The sequence below is a fragment of the Vicugna pacos genome, chromosome 34 (assembly GCF_048564905.1).
Source record: "Vicugna pacos chromosome 34, VicPac4, whole genome shotgun sequence".
NCBI classification, from domain to species: Eukaryota; Metazoa; Chordata; class Mammalia; order Artiodactyla; family Camelidae; genus Vicugna; species Vicugna pacos.
This window is the reverse complement of record NC_133020.1, coordinates 6757550-6779863: the sequence shown is the minus strand read 5'-3', so window position 1 is coordinate 6779863 and position 22314 is coordinate 6757550. Positions and strand designations below refer to the sequence as shown.

The 22314-nt window shown below is 42.2% G+C and overlaps 1 protein-coding gene across 1 annotated transcript in view; it reads right to left on the bottom strand.

The window, feature by feature from the left end:
* The window catches only part of BCAT1 (branched chain amino acid transaminase 1), a 77650-nt gene that overhangs the window by 43125 nt on the left and 12211 nt on the right, over positions 1-22314 (bottom strand). The window contains exons 2-3 of the mRNA XM_031670611.2: positions 9995-10066; positions 236-436 (exon numbers count right to left, since the gene is read on the bottom strand). Of these exons, the coding sequence (XP_031526471.1) occupies positions 236-436; positions 9995-10066 (273 nt within the window). The remainder of the gene's footprint in view (positions 1-235; positions 437-9994; positions 10067-22314) is intronic.

The window sequence follows — 22314 nt, the reverse complement described above, 5'->3', positions numbered from 1 at the left end:
ATAATAATATAAAAATATAGATATAAAATATATAAAATATAAAAAAATTAAGATTATCTGAAAAATTAGTACTTAAGAATTACCTTCAATCCAACTATTTACGGGACATTTACGATTGCCGCTAGTTAATACGGCAAAGTCCATACTGCCTTAAAGCTATCTTGGCAGGTGGGAGCTATTTAACACCCACAGTGAAGACCAAGCATGTCATTATCACTGATTCCCAGGTACTTACTTCCACTGCATAATGGAAAGTCGATGAGCCTGGATGCAACGACAGGTTTTGAAGAGGCTTGATATGTGGTTTCTCCCATCCAAACTCTGAGGACCACTCCACGGTCAACATGTGATCCGTGAAAACAGTTCCGAAAACCAGAGTACTAGGGTCTGGTTTTTCCTTGAAAGTGGTGGCTGGTGTGATTATTAGATCTTTAGCCTGGGGACGAGAATCGACACCATTAAAGAAAAGTAACTGAGCATCCTCATCCACTGGCTAGATGATACAGAGGGCATATAGACAGAAACGACTTAAGTCATCGGCCATTAAAAAGTGAAGTCATTTGACTTTCAAATGTTGGCAACTCACTCAGAAATGTAACAACACTGTGTGAGCCAAACAAATCATGCCTGCATTCAGGATGTGGGTCGTTGTCTGAAATCCCTGCAATGTACACTGCCTAGCAAATATTGGAACCCAAATTCTGTGACATTGAGAAACTGGGACAAAATAATAGATGGAGTAAAAATGATGTTGAAAGAACCACAATCTCTTCTTCACTCCCATCACAGGACCCATGTAGAACATGAATAGAAGAAGTCGGGGGTTGGGGGGGAGGTCTTCTAATAAAAAGAGCAACACTCACAATGACTTGTTAAACTAAAGCGAATGTCATTAGGAACCCAGCCTCCCTGGATGGTTACACTCCAGCTCCTCCAAAGAATTCTTGGCTTAAGATTTCAAAACCCTCTGGGTACCGTGCAGAAGGCAGAAAAGTGAAGCAAATGTTTCCCTTGTTGAAAACAGAAGTAGGGATTGAACAGTAAGATATAAATCCTCTATTCTGTGTTGAGGAAACAGGGAACAAAGGACTCCTTATTCTAAGAAAGATAAATAAGAGTGATAGGAAACAACTCCAACAGCCCCATTTCCCCAGCTCTCCACAGCCAGCTTGCGTGTAAGCATCCGGATCTCAGACAATAGCGTCAGTAACTTTACGACAAGATCCCAAAAACCACACGGGAATTCAGCCCATTAAAAAATAAAATTAACCAAGGACAGGTTCATCCTGTAAAACAGGTTGCAAGGAAGGTCAAACTCCACTTCTTTCAAAACACAAAAGCTGTCATTTCCCCCCAAAATCAAATACAAAACTTTAATTTGTATCATCAGCTCTTATCAGTATTTTAAGTGATTTAATTACTTTTGATTAATTCACAGCTTTATAGCTGCCTTCTTATGAATGATTTTTTAAGTTATTTTTAGAATAACGTTCAGGCTCAAAATGTATTTGAAACAATCTGACAGCTCACATTACAATGAAGCTAAAGCATTAGGGACGTCACTTCAGGCCAGCCTAGTAATGCTACTTTGGAATATGCCAGTAAAATGCAAAACTGGGGGGAAAACTGACTTTCTTCTATCAGTATTTAATCCAAGTAAGTTAACTTAAAACCCTTTAATAAGTGCAAGAAAAGTCAATTTAAGAGATATATTCCACCTAAATTGTTCTGACCTTTGAATCCCAGTTTTCTCCCTTTATCCTCTGGATAAGGTAGGATGTTGGGTAAATTTCACCTGCAGGCAAGTGCAGCCTTCAGGCCTGCTTTGTAAGTAAGTTTTGTTCGAACAGTCACACCATTCTTTTACCTTCAAAGATGGCATAGCCCGTTAGCTGTGACAGAAACCTGATGACCTCAACCCTAAAATATTTATGATGTGGCCCATTAAAAAAGTTTGTCAACTATTTTAGACTCTTTAGATAAGAAGTCTGGCCAGAGTATTTGCATTGAAGTCTCCAACCCTAGCACGGGGCCTGGCACACCGACAGTAAAAAAGGTTTTCTTAAATGCTGAAAATAACATTTGGCTAAACTCAGACGCACTCTATAATGAATGACACTCATTCACAGAAGACGGCCTGGAAATAAAGCGAGTGAAATTCTAACATTAACTTTTTATCAATGAATGATGTCACAGTATTCTTGGATCTGAGCAGAACCCTGAAGAGCCCCCAGGTACAAAGCCGACCACGATTAGAACAATAGAGTCACATACTCAGTGTCTGATGCACATTCTGAGTTCTTTTTATAGACATCTGAGTTGTTGTACAAATATTATAACTGCCACCAGAGGAGGGGGGAAAAGCCAACTGTATGATGGCCAGACTGCAGCATGACACAGATGACTCCATTCTGAGCGGTACTGGACCTGTGGCCAGCACAATTCTAACAACTGGTCTCAAGAGAATGGGATTAACATTATTGCTCATAATGGCATCTTTGTGGGCATCAAAATACTTGCAGCTTGCTCTGCCTGTCTATGTAAGTGGGCAACTAAAATTGTCAGCAAAGACGCCACAGACCTACATTGACATCTTTTACTGAGAGGGTGGTGCCCTACATCAGCATGAAGCGTGAAGGAGTTAAAGATGGATTTTTGCCCTTAATTCCATAAAAATGGAATGATGTTTGACAGTGAGGACTTGAAAGCAGCTCTTCTGCCCCTTTCCTCTTTGCCCGTCTCTGTCCGCCAATAACTTTAAAAGAAACTAACTACAGGAATGGATCACTAAGAATTGAAACTAACTCCTGACTTACGCTCTCCTGAGTGCACACGTCTGACCTTATCTGTTGATTCTCTTCCCAGATAAAAAGAAGTAAGAATGAAGAAGTAGTTAAAGAAAGATTAGCTCTCTACCCTCAACAACTCCCTTAACAATCCTGTAGGCAGATCACACGGGCAAGGTAACATCTGAAGAGAGTCAGCCAGCCTGCACCCAGTGGAGAGTGAGCAGAACCCAGCCTCCTGCCTCGATGATCCACTGAGATCCTTGCCCCCATTTTTTCCTTTAAAAACTGTCATGGCTGAGCAGACTCTTCAGAGTTGGTCTCTGGACATGAGTCAACCTTCTCCCCAGATTGCCAGCTTTTCTGATTAAAGAACCTTTCCTCTCCAATTACTGGCTTTTCAGTAGTGAGCAGCCAAACCTGGGTTTGGTAATGTTCTCATGCAAGGAAGCACTTGTGATTTTACTTTGGTTAGCTTTCCTTTAGTGGCTGGGGGATCCCGGACTAAGAAAAATCTGGAACCATATAGTAAAACAAACTTAATGCAACTTTTCACCTATTAAAACTGTAAATTAAAATTTCTTGGTAACTGGGGAGAGTAGTAAGATACAAAACAAAAACAGAAAGAAAGTAGGTGAAAATGGAGCAGAGAGAGTGTGAAGAGAGGGGTGAGTTTTCTGTCCATGAATTCGAAATACATCTTAAATATTGCCAAGGCAACAGATCTGGGCTTTTTTTTTTTTTTAATGACAAAAATCAATCATTTCCATGGTTCTTCCAAAGTAAAATAAAGTTCAGCCTTCCGGCTGCTGTTTCCAACATTAGCTAATCAGTACTATCATTAGCTAATCAATTCTATCATTAGCTAATCAACAAGGAGCCAACTGCGTATGATACTTTCAGAATTTCTAGGCTTTCCAGTAATGCTTCCTGCCAGGGCACCAACAGGCAATGGAAGATAAACAAGTTTATTTCTATGACAATCTGCATAGAGTATTTTTAAAACAAGACTATGTCTTTGCCTCGTAGGGTGATTTCTTTTCCCTTCCCTTACTCTTCTTTCTTCGTCATCATTATTCTTAGTATTTTGCCTTATTCACTCAAGAACACTGACTGCACCAGCACAGTGGCTCAGGCACTGCACTGAGCAAGCACAGGAGATATTAAGATGCATCCAGCTCAGCCCTTCCTTCTTGGTCACACTCACTGTGAGCCAAGAACACATGATAGCCGCTGTGTGCAAGTGTTATTTGTTTATGCAACCTAAAAAATTTCGAGCTACTATGTACCTGTACTGCTGTAGGCGCCCAGGAACTCCGGGAACAAAACAAGTAAAGTCCTCTTATTGAGGGGGAAAAACAGTGCAAAGGAATAAATGGATAAATAAATGTTAAGAGGTGATTAGTGCTATGAGGAAAATAAAAGCAGCTTTAAAGAATAATGACATGCATATTTTAGAGAGACTGGTTAGGGAAGGCCTTCCTGATGAGGTGTAATTTGAGCAGAAACTTGAGTGAAGAGGGTAGGTCCAAAGATACCCAGCGGCAAAGTGTTTCATGCAGAAGAAGCAAGAAGTGCAAAGGTCCTGAGGTAGGAACACACTTATGTTCAACAAATAGCAAAGAGCCAGTGCAGTGGAGACACAGGGGCAGTGGAGCAGTAGCAGAAAGTCACAGAGGCACAGAGGATGAGGGAAAGGGAGGGGCCAAGAGAACCAGTTACTCCACGGTATACTGACTGACATTCCAACTCTCCATGAGCTCTGGCTCTGTGCAACATCTTCCTTATTTCCCCAGAACCTTTACCATAGACACTGCTGGCAGTTAAAGTAACCCCAGTTTATCTCTCCATTCCAGGCAATTTGAAGAAGTCATTTAAGATAAGACTAGAGGCATGGCTACCACGTTTTAGTTTCTTGCTGTTTTTATAAAGTATGGAGGAGCAAAGTTGGAGGGGGGAGGAAGACAGTTTAACTGGTGGTAAAGTAAGAGAATTCAGGTAATACTGAGCTTTTTCCTTGAGCCTCTCTCTACACTCCCCCCCCCGCCCCCCGGCATCGGTGTTTCTCAACTTGGCTACAGGTCAGATTCAACTGTGATTTTTAGAAATGGTAAGCTGGACCCTATTCCAGAATCTCAGAGGGAAGGATGGAGCAGGGGGGTGGTGATTTGTTTGTATGAAGTTACCCAAGTGTTCTAACTGTGTGCAGTCAGGGCTGAGAACCACACCACACCGTGTCCCCTAAAGAATTCATCAACTTAAAAGAGCAATCAGTGGTTCCCAACATTGGCTGCTAAGCTGATTTACCTGGAAGGATTTCTTTTTTTTCTTTTAGAAAAATACCAACGCCCTTGCCCTACCTAAGATCAGTGAAACAGAAACCCAGGATTAGGGGCTCCACATCAGTTTCATTTCAAAACTCTCCAGGAGATGCCAATGCACAGAAAGGGCTGAGAACCATGGACAGATTCCAGTCTCATGAATTTGTGAATGCTTACTGAAAGCCACGTACTCTTTTGCAATCTTAATGAACCTGGTTTTCTCCAACCGAATGTCTAAAATGGAACACAAAATTGAGTCCCTATTTCTGAAATTCATATTACTTTCTACTTTTTAATTTTTTTTGAAGGAGGTACGAGGAATTGAATCTAGGACCTCTTGCATGTGGCTACCACTGAGCTATATCCACTCCCCTCTACTTCTTTACTTCTTAATCCTGAACTTATTCAAAAAATTCTATTGAAAGAAGAAAAATGAAAAGTAAAAATCTCCAACTTCTGCCCTGGCAACAACATTTCCACCTCCCACAGAGAACCTCCACTAGCAAGTTTGTTGTGTTCTTCCTCGATGTTCTTTGCATCTTTATTGCTTTTGAGGTTATTCTCACAACACTCTCCTAACCCGCAGTTTCTCATATCAAATACTTGAAACTACAAGTGTCTGAATTCAGTATCTCTTTAATAAACCTGATTCCCCAATTTCTACTACTACTTCCTGTATCTCTTCCCTGTAATCGCTCATGAACATAATCACATGCTTGATCATGCCCTTTGGTGTCCTTGAAAAGCTAAATAGCTAGATTCAAGTCCAAAAACCAATTGGTTTTGTCCACCTCTTTCCTTCATGTTCTTTTCATGGTTAGATTAATAGATTAAGTGGGTCTTTGATCCAAGAGGTATGTTAATTTCTTTGAATAAATAAATACATGTAGGGATAATTTATTAAGTGATGTAACCACCTAGTTGCTCACATGCACCTGGTCTCTCCTCCCTGGGAAGGCACTCATGTATACAGAATACACAATATTCTTCAACAGACCTATTTGTACTGGGCTCCTGACTCGACCCAAATGATCTAAATCCGTGGAGCCACGATCAGACACTCTCCAGAGATTTTTAAACTACTTGTAAGAGAATCACCATCCAAAGCCCTATGAAAGAAGTAAAAATATGTTTAGCTGTCTTTAATGCTTTATTTACTCCAGGGGTTGCAAACTAGCACCAAGGTGGAAATATTTCTATCTTTGAAAGCTGCACTTTATCCTAAGGGCAGGGCACTGCTTCAACTTTCATGAGTCATGCTGTGACAGTCTGATATCAATCACTGCTTCTCACAATCAGTGAGATTTAGTAGCTGTCTTATACGTAAGAGTGGCTCTGACACCAACATGAATTTCATTATATTTGCACAGGTGCCCTGCCTCTTAATGTGTTTTACATGCTTAACATCTGCCTTACTCATTGCTCATACAACCCATCCGTGTAGACAGCTCACCTTCCAAAATGCTTTGTTTCCTCTATAAAATCCTTTTGATTGATTTAAACGAATGATTTAAACAACTGGGAATGGAAATCATCTCTCTTTACTCTGTTAGCCTAACTCTCATATAGCACAGTATCGTATCAAATATGTCCGATTAATTCTGGTCTAAACTTCACTAAAACTAGATTGACCATCATGGTTTTAGATATCAACATAATAGACTGCTATCATTTTAAAAAACCGTCCTTATTATAACACATAAAAGACCTTTTCATTGTTATTACAAACCCTCAAAGTACCAACTTGAAGAAGGATCATAACCTAGTAATATCTTTTACTTTTATGAATAGTTTCCTTAAAATACCGTGAAGACCACCCTTAGTGGGAGGGACCCACTGGAGCTGAGAGATCAAGTTAGTAACGGCAAAGCAGAGATACAGCATAAGGTATTTTTACGCTCAGCTTAGTGCTCTTGTAATAAAATACTAGGGAAGTTTCGGGAAAATGAAGATAAATGATTATTTCACTAGGCATTAGTTCCCTTTTAGCAAACTGCTGCATCCTCTTGTAAGACATGTCATTTGTTAACGGTGTGAATAGCAACCCTAACTCTGACTTGTACCTAAGGACTGTCCTATTTCTTTTTTTTTTCCAGTTTTATTATGTAGAATTATTACAGTTTGCACATACACATTATATTGCGTGTAAAAACATATGAACAGTATACTGCACATTTTTTTTGTTTTCATATATGTACTAATTACTGTTTCTAAGAACAGATTAGAGCTTTAGCTTTTTAAAGTTACATAGTTATCAGAGGAATAAAGCCAACCACACAGTAAGAAACAACAGAGTGCGGTAACCCAATAGGACTGCCCTATTTCAGTTTTTCAAAGTAACACACTAGTAGGTATCTTCAGAACTTCATCCAGAATTCCAATTCTCCTTTATTTGAAAAAAAAAAAAATTCCTGCAACTCTGGAAACTAAAAATAACAGCTTTTAACCTGGGCGCAAAAAGAAATTACCTAATAATACCAAATCTAAACAATTAGGTGATACAGTTGAATCAAGATCCAAAGTAAACAAACACTAACTGAAGGTGTGTGATTGGTTGAGTAGATATGAATTTGCAGTTCTAAGAGGGGGGGAGAAAAGCATTGGTGTGAGAGAAATAAATTTTACAATTTTTTATCAGTAGTCTTCAGAAACGGTTTTCCCTTTCTATGTTTCCTTTCTAAAGACAGATTTAAAAAATCAGTATTTGTAAAATGATACTTTCTCCTGCATAATTAATCTGTCTCTTTGCAGTGTTCCAGTGTTTTCTGATGACTTCAAAGTCAGGATCCTGTCTCAGACCATATGCTTGTGGAAGAATTTGGAAGGCCACATTGACTGGATCATGAAATGACAAGGAATATTGACAAAAACAGGGCACATTAAAAACAACAATTTCCTGACTCAAAAAACGCGTGGGGAACCGTTTGCTCTAAGATGGGGAAGCCTGCAGCAGGCTAGTGCAACTGACGGCTGCATTGCACGTGCATTCAGGCAACATCTTCCGCCCACCCCTCAACATCGCTCACCACTCAATATGGCATCAGTACTTCTCTGCACTGACCACTTAAACTTTCTCTGCACTGACACTTAAACTTCCAAAGGCTTTCTGTGCATTGTATCAGAAATTGCATAACTTTGTTCTACAATGAGTGCATTTGTTCTATTTGGAAAGCTCAGGTGCTTTGTTCATTATCATTTAGAGACATTAAAAAAAATCTAACAAAGAGGTACAAATAGGAGAATTACAGATTTAGAGAGTCACATTCTGTGGAAGCAGGGGGAATGGGAAGAAATAGACAGCTGACCTCTTTGAAACAAAGATGACTCTGGAGCACACAGAAAGATTCTGCAGAGTTTCCCCCCAGTAATAAGGCATCTCATTACTGAGCTCTGTTTGGAAAACAGCTTCTTTACTTTAAAAAGACTGTATCAAAATGGGGGAGGGGATATGAATATGAAAACTACCCATGAGAGACCCAAAAGGCAATTTAAAAGTTATGAATGGGGTTGATCAAGGAGACAAAATACATCCAAAGCCAAGAAGTTCCTGTAAAATCAACCATTTTTCTCCCCTAAATTGTCAGCTCCTTTTTTCATTTGCCTCATCACACGTGCACTGTGAGCACAACCACCATTACCACTCCTGTTTTGACAGATCTTCTATACCGGAGTATAGACCTATCAACACACTTCCCTTCACTAAAGCCTTAGGTATAGAAGTCTAAATTAACAACGAGATTATTTAAATAATGAACTAACTCTTTACTCTGCAAACAACACTTCTATGTATAAAAGTATAAAGACCTTTTGGGGAAATTCGTATTTATCTATATACCCTTTGAGGAACTTACTTTGAGGAATTTACTGTATAAGATGACCCTTCGAGATTATCAAGTAGGCGTCCCTTTTATCTCGTTCTTTCAAGGACTCCATATCTCAACATCTAAGTCCCTAAAGCATATTAGAGCTTGGTCTTCATACGCTAGCAGAGTGGACAGACTATAAAGGTACAGAGGACATTATCCTTTTAAGGACAAAGAATAATATGAATAAAATTCACACTTATTTTGGTAAGGAGATTACTATGTTCTATTATATTTGGGTTTTAATATATGAAAAGTATCTTTGGATTTCCAATGCTTAGCACCGTCCCTGGCACATAGTGAGAGCTGAGTGTGTGTGAAATTGATGACTCAAGTTTCAGTCCCTCCCCGAACCCTGCCAGGATGTGAGATCATTAGGACGCTCTGTGCTATGGATGACAATTGACAGTGACTGAAAGAGGCAGGAGAAGCAGAAGGAGGGAAGAAGAAAAGCAAAAACCACCATCGTTTGGAGGGTTGGGCAGCAGTGGAGATAATGAATTATAGAGAAAATAAAAATACACCTTAAATTTATGTTTTTTATAATTTTAAAGTGCTTTACTAGATTCTTTCTTTTTTGACCCTGACTGTTTCTCCGTGAGGTATAAGATTATTTAATATATAAACCCCACAATTCAAAGAGATACGGAGATACAATTTATTTTTTACTATAAAATGTTAGGGGCTGCTTAAAGAGAAAATATGAGTTTAACTTTTTCCACAAATAGAATGAAGGGTAAGTATTACATAATCAGATAAACCTCTAGGTGAAGATTCATGAACTGACTATTTTCCAAGAAAAATTTTACGATTCATGAAATGAATTAAGCAATTAACTGCCAGGTACTACACTGCTCCCCAAGTGATTCCCCCACCCCCACCCCAAGAATGGAATTTAAAATGCATGGCAGCATATCTAAACTACTGGATAAACCCGTGCAGTGAAAATTGCCCCAAATCTCAACAAGAAATGGATGTATTCAATTGGATTGCTGTTTCACTCAGCCTCTGAAAAATTACTTACCTTAAACGTCTCCACCGCCTCTTTTGGTCCTCCTTCTCCGGTGCACTCTGCGGAGCATCCGTTATTGCAGTCCTTAGAGAAGAATTAAATCCATTCAGTAAAACGAGGTGGGTAACTGGGGTCTGGGGTAATCAGTATCACTCACCATCACACCCTTCGCTCCGCTCGGGTCCCCAAGAAAACAGGAAACGGAGGATCAAACACCCGGGCACGAGCCCCCAAAGAGAGCGTCCGTCCTGCGCGGGCTGCCCTTCCCTCTCTGCCCTGCCGGAGGTCGTGGCGGTTTTTGTCCTGCTTTGCTGGCTCTGGGCAGACTGGTTAAATTCTTACAGAAGCCAGAGTTCACCAGCAAAGAACAAGAAGGTAATTGTCTCCCTTTTATCCGAGAAAATAGTCTGGACTAGGGCTTTAAGCCATTTACAGAAAAATCTTCCGGGCGCGCTCAGCCTCGTGGTCTTGTCGATCACGGGCGCACAATAGCAAGCCTGGAAAAGGGATGCGAACCAGAGTGAACCATTTTCTCCACGGGCAGGGTCCTCCCATGCAGGCGCAACAACATCAAACCCCACACGTTCAGGGCAAAACTTCATGGAATTAGGGGGTAATTTTTAAAGATAGTCAAGGACACAATGGAAATTGGTAGAATTGGAAAAGGTGCAGACTTTAACACACGCACACACAACCAGAAAACCAAATCTGTTGCATCGCTAGGGGAGAAAGGGAAGAAAGGGATCCAAAGAGGCATAAGGCTGCGGTCAAAATATTTCTAGGTGGCGAAGGCACGCAGGATGTGGCTGTCAGTTCTGGCAGCCCAGAAATACCGCGCCCACCCCCGCCTTCTCCAAGCGGCTTCCATGGCGACCCTCACGTTCCCCGTGGCTGTTGGAGCCGCACTCCGGAGCTTTAAACCTGGCTGGCGGGGGCCCTCTCCAAGGGGTTCTCAGGCTGGAATCCTAGATTTCGGGCAAGGCTGGGGATAGGAGACAACCCCGATGGAAACAATGGCAGAAGCAGGATGGTGTAGGAAGGAGCCGGGCCAGGCCCGTGGGCTTCCAAGACCCAGGATCTAACCCGTCCCCCCGCCTCCACGAATGCCCTGGATCGGGGTACCTGGTGGGCCAGGGCCGCGGCGCCGGGGGGCGGGCTGGCCATGGGGAGGCTCCGGGAGCGCGCCGCTGCGGAGAGCGGCGGCGGCACGCGGCGCCCGGCTAGACCCGAAAGCGGGCGGCGCGGCCAAGCCCCAGCGCACGCACCGCGCCGATGCGGCCGCCACGGCCCGCCGCCCCTGGCCAGGGCTAGGCGCAGGGAGCAGCGCAGTCCCTCCAGCATCCCTTGGGGAGGAACCTCCAACCGTCTGGTCGCTCTTGTCCTCCAGTCCACAGGAGTGCAGGAGCGCCTTTCCCGGGCGCCGGCATTCCGCAAGCATCCTTATTACCAAACAGCCCCTGGGTGGGCCCGGAAACGCCCCTCTGCCCAGGGAAAGGCAACCTTGGGGAAGTTAATTTACTTCAGGGCAGATTTTCCCTCGACAAACCGACAAAAGGCAGTTTCCGCTCCCGCCCCTACCCGGAGAGTTTGCAGCCAGGATTGGCAGTTGTGCCTCTGCTCTTGTCTGCCGCCGACCCCCACGCGCAAACTGGAGAAGAATGCGATTCCACGACCTACCCAAGTTGGATTCGTAACTCAGAGTGTAACCGGGCTTCTAGGCTCACATCCCCCAAGAGCTGTTTCTGCCCAAAGACCTCGATACCACTGAGACCCACCCACCCACCCATTCATTGTTTTCAGGCAAAGTAGACAAGAGCTCCCAACCAAGAGGCTGTGGCAGTTTTCTGGTGCAAGCCTGTGATAGCAGTATTGAGACTGAGAGCTGAGAAAGTGACATTTGAAAGGCAAAGGAAGACTGTAATGGGTATTGTCTGCTGGGTTCTCCTGGAGCACTGTAAGCCTAAATTAGGAGACTCTCTGGGCTTTTAAATTAACAGGAAGTGGTAACCTGTGCTGATTTCCTCTTGGAAAGTGGGGAGGGCGGTTTATTTGGGGTAAAAGCGGTTAAATCCGGTCTGGTTTTAGAATTGATTTCATTCAGCCCCAAAGACCTAGGTCTAATCTTATCGCTCAGAAAGCAACATTCACTTCTCCCTTCCTCTCTCCCCTTCATACAAGGCATAGAAAAGCCTCTTATGCTGGGGTGGAGTCCCAAGCTCCAGAGAAGGTACAGCCCAGGCAGGTCACATGTCACCGGAAACCAGTCTCTTTTTAAAGAGATTTTAAATCAAATTGAAAATTTGAAAAAAATAAAAACGCAGATTAAGTAAACCCTGGGGCTACCATTTTCCGATTCCTGCCCAAATCCTAAGAAGAAACCCTTAGTTGAAGATTTATAAATAATTTATTTACATTCAAAAAGTTGGTTTAAATGTGTACACCATACTATTCATTCAAGGCCTGTTACTGTTTTATATAACTCCAAGTTTCTTGCCACTTTAAGTGTGACCTATAAATCCTCCCTTTTCAGCCAAGAAAGCATATGTAATACAAGAATGGTATTATTAAAGAATTAATACAGGGCCACCTTCACCTTTCCTCCTCCTCTCCAGAGCCAAACTCTGAATGTGCCAACTGTATTAACTGCTTCTGTTTCCTTCCCTTTCAAGTGACTATAATTTGACTTCTGCCCAATTCGTCCACCTAAACCAGGTTCCTAGTAGCCTTCACTTTGCTCCACCTAATGATTTTGCTTCATGTGCATTTTCATGGCTGGACCAATATGCTGATGACTCCTAAATACATATTTTTTCAGCCCAACTCACTCCTGAGCAGTAAATACTTACAGTCAAAAATCTGTCTATAATATTCATTATGTGTTTAACATTTGTGCAGGCACTGGGCTAGGTGTAGGGGATATCAGGCGAGCATTACCTCCACCCATTACCATGCAGTGCCTCCAGCCAGAGAAAAATGTTACTTGTGTTACAAAGTGTTAACTAATCCCACAAATGTAAAAAACTGCAAATTTAACCCTTGCTACCAGAGCTTTAAGAGCCTCTAGTAATGGAATGTAACTGACTCAGAAAGGTCTGGAAAGCCCCGCAAGGAATCCTTAAGCAGAGATCTGGAGGATAAAAAAACTTACTACGGGAAGAAGGAATGAAGAACACCCAAGTTGAAAGTGAGTTCCAGGCAGAAAGTTCATCTCTGTGGAAGGAAGGAACAGGGTGCCCACAAAGAGAGCCAGAGCTGGAGACGAGACGTGGGGAGGGTGCTCCATTCAGCCAACAAGGCAGTGCCTTAGAAAGAGAGTTAAAGGTTAAGTTTCCCCAAACGGTACAAGCACGACTGTCATGTAGATGTAAAATGAACTTGCATAGTAGAGTTGATCTAACTCATTTAACGAAATTACCAGGTAGATGTTAAAACTGCTGTAAAAAAAAACCCTGGACATATTTCTGGGTCAGGAACAGTGGAACGAATTTGCTAATGGACCTGAAACTGGCTTCTTCCACGTAGAGAAGTTGGTTGCATCCTGACCTTCGGAATTGATTTGCATGTCTATTGACAAGAATGATTTTTGCATTTCTATCAGTTAGCTGTAAAAACCCCCGAACAATGAACCAATGTAAAAAACACAATGAAAGGTCCCAAGGAATCCTAAGGAGAAAAACTGTCAAAAGATTAAGATCAGGTAGGGAATGGGGGCGGGGAGTTGACAGGTTCGAAGTGCCCTCAGGCTGCAGGTTGGAGACAAGAGGAGAGCTTGGGTGGAGAGGAACTGGTTTCAAAGGAAGCTAATGAACAGAACCCGCAAAGGAGATGGTCCTGTTAGTGAGCTGGACTTGGCAGGTAGTAGGTGAAACAGAGGGAGAGAAGCCGTCAGATTTCAGCCGTCTTTAAACAGACCAGATACTAGAAGAAACAAGAGAGAGTGTGGGACCTCAAAAGGCTCCCTAGATTCTGACTTGCTCCTCTGGTTAGCGATTTTCACCAAGAAAAATGGAACACTGATGTTGTTTGAGGGGGTGAGCCAGAATCTGGTTTGGGGCATATTGAGCTTTGGGGTGCCTCTGAGACTGGCTGTTAGAGACACGCCTGTCTGAAGCTCAAATGAGAGGTCTGGAGTAGAAGTGAACCTTTGATGAGTCACTGGCATGTAGGTGGGAACTGAAGCTAAGGATGTAAATGACAGTGTCTAATCTGTGCCTTGGTTTTCTGTAAAATGGGACAATAGCCACAATTCTTGTTTGCCAATTGAGAGATTATCATAACATGTAAATTATTTACAGCCTTGCCTGGTAAATCTTAACCCTTTGATATAGGTAGATAATGATCGTTTATCCCAGTTGGCAAACGTTTTCTTAAGGAGCCAGATAGTAGATATTTTAGGCTTTGAGGGCCTCGTGGTGGTTTCTGCTCAAATCTATCATTGTATGGGAAAAGCAGCCATAGACAATATGTAAATGAATGGGCGTGGCCGTGCTCCCATAAAACTGTTTACAAAACTGGGACAGAGTGGGTTTGGCCTATGGGCTGTGGGTTATGGACCCATACTCTCTTCAGTTTCCCTAGCTAGAAACGTAATGGTCCTCCTTCAGACACAACCAATTGATCACCAACCTTCTAGCTCCGGATACCCCGACAGTCGCCACTTCTCCAGCCGTATTACCATTCCTGGTACCAGATAGCTTCCAAGCATCCTCTGCCTCCAGCCTTGCTTCCTGTTAAGCCATTCTTAGTGTGAAACCAGAGAAATTGTCTCAAAATGCAGATCTGAACACAGCTCTTCTTGGCTGAAAAAGCGTCAGGTTTTACATCCTCCTCATGACAAAATATTTTAGCAAGTTCTGCCACCTGTCCCTGGCTCTCAGGCTCACCTCTTGCTAGTCTGCCTCTGTCCAGCCACACCTGCAACTTAGTTCAGTCCTTTTTTGACATTGGCTGAAACACAGCTGGCCACCTGCCTGCAACTCTCCCCGCCACTGCCTGGCTCTCTCATCCTTCCTCTCTCCTTCACCTTCTTGGGGAGACATCCCTGGATGCTGTCTAGGCTGTTTTGGGTCCCTCTGCTGTTTATTTCTGTAGCATTCTTTCCACTTCAAAGTAATTGTCACACTTGATTCTAATTATTTGACTAACGTTGCTCTAATTTTTATGATGAGAAATTGTGTCTATCTTGTCCACCGAGCAGTCTCCCCTCGCCCCATGCCAGGCACACAATGGAGACTGTTGAACTGCAGCTCTCTAGTTTTTTAAGAGTATGTATTTATATACTTTGGAATTTTAACTGCCAAAGTTTACAAATACAACAGACTAAAAATGTCCTCGGACGCCACTCTACTGCAAGATCTAGGCTTCTTTCTCCACGAACTGTTCTCTCTGAATCTTTCTCCTTCCTTTTCCCCTTCTTGTCACTATTCCCTCTCCTCCCTTAGCCAGCCATCATATGGGCTTTCAATGTTATGCCTGTTAAGGGACTGGACCAGTGCTTTCCAACAGAACTTTCTGCAATGATGGAAGTGTTCTGTAGTGATGCTAAGCGTACGCTGTAACTGGCCTGGCGGCTTCTTCTTCCTTCCTCTTGGAAGGTTCTTGGGAAGCCCCCACTTAGAACCCAGCCGCCATGCTGTAAGAAGCCCAAACCTCAGGGAGAGGCCATGTGCAGGCTCACCAGTCAACAGTCCCAGGTGAGCTCTCAGCCAACATCCTGCATCAACTGCCAGCCGTGTGAGTCCTCATCTCGAACAGCCTGCCCTGCTGAGCTTTCAGGTGACTGAGGGACCCCAGGTTAAAGCCACTCTGCTGAGCCCAGCGAATCTACAGACCATGACAGATAGTAATAGAGGGCTTGAAAACCGCCACAAAGTTCTGGGGTAGTTGGTTATAGAGCAATGTTAAAACAGCATGCAAGCCTGATGTATGCTTATTTAGCTCTTTATGAAAATAACCTAATACATAATAAGTCATACACAGAAATAGGAATAAAAAAGATGAGATAAACATGAAGTAGTTGGCATTTTAAAATAGCTTCCTAATTACAGTTTTCTCCTACCATCCTTGGCTACAGGCTAAGGAATCATTCATGACACTATAAATCCCTTTTAAACAGTCTTGTCTTTTTTTTTTTTTGACAGATTTAAAATTTTTTTATTGAAGTATAGATTTTAAAATATTTTTATTGAAGTATAGTCAGTTTACAATGTTGTGTCAATTTCTGCTGTACGGCATAACACTTCAGTCATATAGGAACATACATACTCTTTTTAACCATAAGTTACTATAAGATATTGAATATAGTTCCCTGTGTTATACAGTATAAACTTGTTGTTTATCTATTTTATGTATAGTAGTTAGTATCTGCAAATCTCAAACTCCCAATTTATCCCTTCCCACCCCCTTCCCCCAGTTGGTAACCATAAGTTTGTCTTCTATGTCTGTGAGTCTCTGTTTTGTAAATAAGTTTGTCTTTTTTTTTTTTTTAGATTCCACATATAAGTGATATCATATGGAATTTTTCTTTCTCCTTCTGTCTTACTTCACTTAGAATGACAATCTCCATCCCCATCCATGTTGCTGCAAATGGCATTATTTTATTCCTTTTTATGGCTGAGTAATATTCCATTGTGTACATATACCACAGCTTTTTTATCCAGTCCTCTGTCAGTGGACATTTAGGTTGTCCCCATGTCTTGACGATTGTAAATGGTGCTGCTGTGAACATTGGGGTGTATGTATCTTTTAGAATTAAGGTTCCCTCTGGATATGTGCCCAGGAATGGGATTGCTGGATCATATAGTAAGTCTATTTTTTTTTTAATCCTTTGAGGAATCTCCATTCTGTTTTCCATAATGGCTGCACCAAACAACATTCCCACCAATGTTGAAGTATAGTTGATTTACAATGTTAGCTTCAGGTGTACAACAAAGTGATTCAGTTATACATATACATACATGTATATTTTCTTTTCAGATTCTTTTCCACTGTATGTTTCTACAAGAAATTGAATATAGTTCCCTGTGCTATACTGTAGGCCTTGTTGTTTATCTGTTTAATATATAGTAGTGTGTCTGTCAATCCACAACCCCTAATTTATCCCTCCCTGTGCCTTCCCCTTGGGTAACCATAGTCTGTTTTCCATTAAACAGTCTTCTTGATGATACCAACATTTTGTGGTCCACTGCTTGTCAGTCCTTATTAAATCCTGGATACTTTTATCTTGGAATATGGATGGTGAAGTTGTTCCAAGAACTGGAAAAAGGTTAGCTGTCTTGTTTTTGTTATTTCCTTGTTTTTATCTCACTAATATTTTCTTCATTCTGGTTTTGTGCTTTGGATTTTTCACTTGTGTTCATTTTGCTCTGTTTGCAGAAATCTTTTAAAGCTAGTTGTCCTTTTTGTGAGGGTTATCAGTTAATGCTGGCTGACATGATCTGCAAAGCCCCTTACCAGGCTCATATAAACTGCCACAGTCACCACCAGCTCTGGGGAAAGAGGCAAATGCTGGAGGCTGCATGGGAAACCCTCTCCCCCGCTCTCAAGACACTCACTGCTCAAAGGTGGTGACAGTGTCACCTTTGATGGACTGAGTAGATAGAGGGTGTCCATGTCAACCTATGTGAGTTAAATATAAGTGCAATTTCATTCATTCCTGCATGTTACAGAAAACACAAATGTAATCAATGCTTCTGACACCCCAGGTCCCGGGTACACACATTCCACTTTGAAACCACTGGGCTTGAGGCAAAGTGCAGACTCCTGAGCTCAGTGTTTGGGGCTCCTGCGCTCTCGCCCCTCCTGCCCTTCCCCTCACCCTCACTGGCACCCCTCACTTTTCTCTGTACACAGGAGAAGCCCTTAGTGTGGCAAATATGGTTATCTCCACGTACCCTAAAACGGAGTGACAGATGGACAGAGAAACAGACAGCTGAAGATTCTAGAAAGAAAGATTAGAAATTTCACTTTCACGTTTGGAAACAATTAAGCTTATGATTTTGCATTTTACAGAAACAGAACCACATATCAACTTCTGAGAGTGAGAAATTAATCCTAATTAAATGAGGCTTGGTTTTTAAAAGCCAGAGCATTATATCCCTGATCGTTTTAGAGAACATTTTGTTTTCCACCAAAAGGAGCCGTTCCACTTTTCCAAGTACAAGTTAATCTACTTTGAGGAAATGAACAGCAAAAAGAAAAGACACTGGGCCACGACCCAGGTAGATGTATTAAGTTTTATTCATGATAGTTAAGTACACTATTTACAGTAGGATCCACACCATACTCCCATTAAGATAAACTAATTTTAATTACCTTTTTAAAAATTTTTATTTTATTTATTTATTTTTTTGTTAATGGAGGTACTGGGGATTGAACCCAGGACTTTGCGCATGCTAAGCATGCGCCCTACCACTGAGCTATACCCTACCTACCCAAGATAAACTAATTTTAAAAGTACATGGTAAATAAGAAAAAATGAAAAGTGGTTGATGACTGACAATGAGCAAAAGCTTTGCAGCAACGGAACGTTAGGTATTTTGGAAGACAGCGTTCTTTTGGGAAAAGTTAATGAAAATGCCTTTCCTGTGAGTGTTCAAGAAAATGCCGACTTCTCTTGGATGCATCCCTTGGGCTCTAAGATGTGCCGTTCCCTATCAGAATTGTAAGCAGGGCACCACCTTCTCTCTGAGATCATTCCAAGTACGCAGGAGAGATGCAGCCGGGATGCGAGAGGCCATCAAGCTTTCTCGAGGTGAAAAGGCCAAGGGCACGCCTTGGGTATCTGACATTTCCAGCCTTGCTTTTTATAAACCTCAAATACTCGAATTTTAATGAGGAGAGAAACGGCACAGAACAGTGCCATGTGCCTCTCACTTGAGTGAATAACGGCCTGCCATCTTTAATTAAGTTCCTTGCCAGCCCGGATGGTTCAAGACTCAAGTCAGGAGATGGAAGAGGCGAGAGGCCTTTCAACAAAGGTTGTCGCTGCTCCTGCTGCTGCCTCGACCTTCATAGTCTGAATTCAGACTGTCCCAGCTCACACAGCAAAACTTCCTGTTTCTAAGGCCATTCTCCACCCCGAGTGAGAGAGAAACAACAATAAGACAAAGAAGTGAAGACTGAGAGTGGGTTGTTTTTTTTTTTTTTTGGAAGAGGAGGTAATTAGGTTTATTTATTTACTTATTATTTTTAATGGAGGGACTGAGGCTTGAACCCAGGACCTCGTGCATGCTAAGCATGTGCTCTAACACTGAGCTACACCCTCCCCAATCCAAGAGCATGTTTATGGTGACTTAATTTTAAAAGGTTTCACTGACAGAATAATCTGAACTTTCCGTTTCTCTGTGCTCTGGTGGCTTGCTGGACAAATCAGAGTGAATGAAAGAAAAGCTGTTCTCTTGCAGCGTGGAAGAAGGACTGTTGTGAAAAGGGAGGTAGGAAAAGAAAACAGGAAGATTCTTGCTCCTCGGATGTTTTCCTGCAGGCAAGGCTTGGGCAAGGCTTAAATAAAGGTTGAGAACCTAGCAGTTGATTGCCTTCCTAACACTTGTCTGTCCAGGTACCCCTTTGTAAAGTCTTCCTGTATCACCAGGGGTATGAATTCTGCAGGTTGGAGATGCTAATTGAAACTTACATTTACCAGAGTGGTCATGACATTTGATTTCAGCCTTCTCCTGTTCGGGCAGTGATTTCATTCTCTTTTGGATTTTCAGAGCTTAGTACACATCCAGGCAACTGTGTGAACCTCAGAGATGCTTTTCTGAATAAACTGATTGAATGTATAAATCCCCCATGGTTTTGTTTGAATTTAAAAAATGGGGGGAGGGTATAGCTCAAGTGGTAGAGCCCATGCTTATTAGCGTGCACAAGGTTCTGGGTTCAATCTATGGTACCGCCATTAAAAAAATAAATGATAAGTAAATAAACCTAATTACCTCCCCCCAATAATAATACAATAAATAATTTTTAAATGATATAATGGATGCTAACTAAACTTTTACAGCAATTTTTTAAAAATGAATGGATAAGCTGATAGGTTTTACGCACACAAACATATAGGAAGAGAGGGAGAAAGAGAGCAGAAAACATACCTATATACACTCAATTGTGTTAGGCATAAGAGAAAGACAGATTTTAAAGTGGCCATTTGTTTAGGCTCTGTGTCACAGATATATTGAACCACACTTACTAGAACTGCTTTTACCTATTTACAAAATATTTTGCCTACTTCCCCAAACTTCCACACATTTCTGGATGGAAATACTCTTTGGAAATTTTTCTGAGTCACGAAGTCATGAGTTCCAAGTTCATTACAAGACTTTGTTTCAAGCTCCAGCTCCATTATTTAGTAGATCTGTAACCTTGGGCAAATCACCTGATGTCTCACATTAATGTTGAACCTCAGCCACCTTCCTAACAGAGGTTAAAAAATACGTAAATTAGAGCATCTGGCAAACTACCAAACAGAGTATGTCATAGTTGTTTCTTTGTTCTAAGATTAGGTTTAACAAGCTTGTGGGGAGATCCTTCAGCGGTGAAGCACATAGATTCTGGAGTGACATGGCCAGATTCAATAGCTTTGCACGCTTAGACTAGTTATTCAACCTTTCTGTGCCTCAATTTCTCCACTTGTGAAATGCTAGTAATAACAGAGTTGTCATGAGGACCAAATGAGGTAATTCACATAAAACCTGCACTGGCACCCAGTAAGCTCACTCAGTAATAATTATTGAAATGAAGATTCATATTGAATCCTCATATTTGATAACTATTTGAGAAAATTTAGCATCTGTGAAACTTAAATTACTTATAATTTTTGAGAGAGGAAAGGATCCACAGGACTGTCATCTGTCTCCAAACAGACCCTGAGGCATGGCTTCCTTAAAACCCTGCTGCCTGGCTGAGACGTGCTGATTTGACCTGAGATGCCTCATAAATCCTCTTGACAAATGCACCACCTCTCCACACGGCTGGCACTTCGACCATTCTTTTTAGCCTTTCTTCAGATTACTGGAGCAGCGTACATAAAAGCCAGTTTTCCACTAGGGTTCATTAAATGTGTGGATTTGGTGCAGTCCTCAAGTGAATTAAAACTTGCTTCCTCCAAAAGTCTGCTAAATCTGCTGCTCACTTTGCGTGGGACCCTCCCTCCAGATCATCCTGTGGTTTTTCATGGTACCTGGATCTTCACATAAAGTTCACCTTCCCTGTGAAGCTTTTCCCTGACCAGCCAGTATAAATCAGTACTGGCTTCCCAGCACTGGCCCCAGATTGTGCTCACATCCCTCATTGGACGTGGCTTTCCCCTGCAGATGCCATGAGACTGTCACCTCCGCTGTTCTCCATCCCTTCATCTTCTGCCTCAAGACCTTGGGCAGTGCCTGATGCTTACATGGTAAGTACTCTTCAAACGTTTGCTCAACAGATGCATCACAACCATCTGAAGTAGCCATCCCGACAGAAATGAAAAGAAGGGAGTGGATATTCTTCCTCCTTTGCTGTTAGTTGTATCACTTTCCACATCTCAGCTTTGTTTCCCTTTTGGCACCAGCTGCTCTGGTTCTTTTAGTTTTAGGATCTCTTGATCAAGAGATTTCTGTCTTTGGGTCATTTGGTGGCTCCCTAACATTATTATTATCTCTCCCTTTCTCTCTAATTGTCTTACTGCTATATTAGCACTTGTCTGCTACCCCAAGACTGAAGGACAAGATGGCCCTGCTCTCTGGTCTAAGTGTGGCAGTGGCTATTCCTTGGACTGAGTGGATCCAGTGAGTTGCTGGGGTCATCACTGGGGGTTCATCACTCAGCCTACCACACTCACCAACCACCTTTTATAGGCCCAGGTATTGGGTTACATGTGTTTGCAGAGGCAAAAAACTGGGTATGCTCCCTGCCCGCAAGAAATGTACGACGAGCAGAAGCCTGAGAGAGGCCTAGATTCAGTCACTCATTCCTTTACTTGAAAAGAGCAGGTCTGGCCTCCCTTCCAGATCACTGATAAATACAGAGGCCTACCCAACATCCTCGAGGGATAACCATACAATCTCCTGTGATTTCCAGTCCTTTAGAGCGCTAATTGCAGCTTACAGTTATTTCTTAGTGTGATTGTCTGAATGGTTCTGGGACTGATGTCTGGCTCTCCCACTAAATCGTACACAGATGCAGAAAAAGATGATCTGTTCCCGAGGGCCACAGAAACAGAGCATACCAGAGCGGGGTTAGATGGTGGGAGAGCTCCAGCCGCCAGGAAAGGGAGCTCTATGAGAGACTCATTGATGGAGTGGAATGGGGAAGAACAGGAAGCTAGAGACCACGTCCACTGTAAAGCTTTT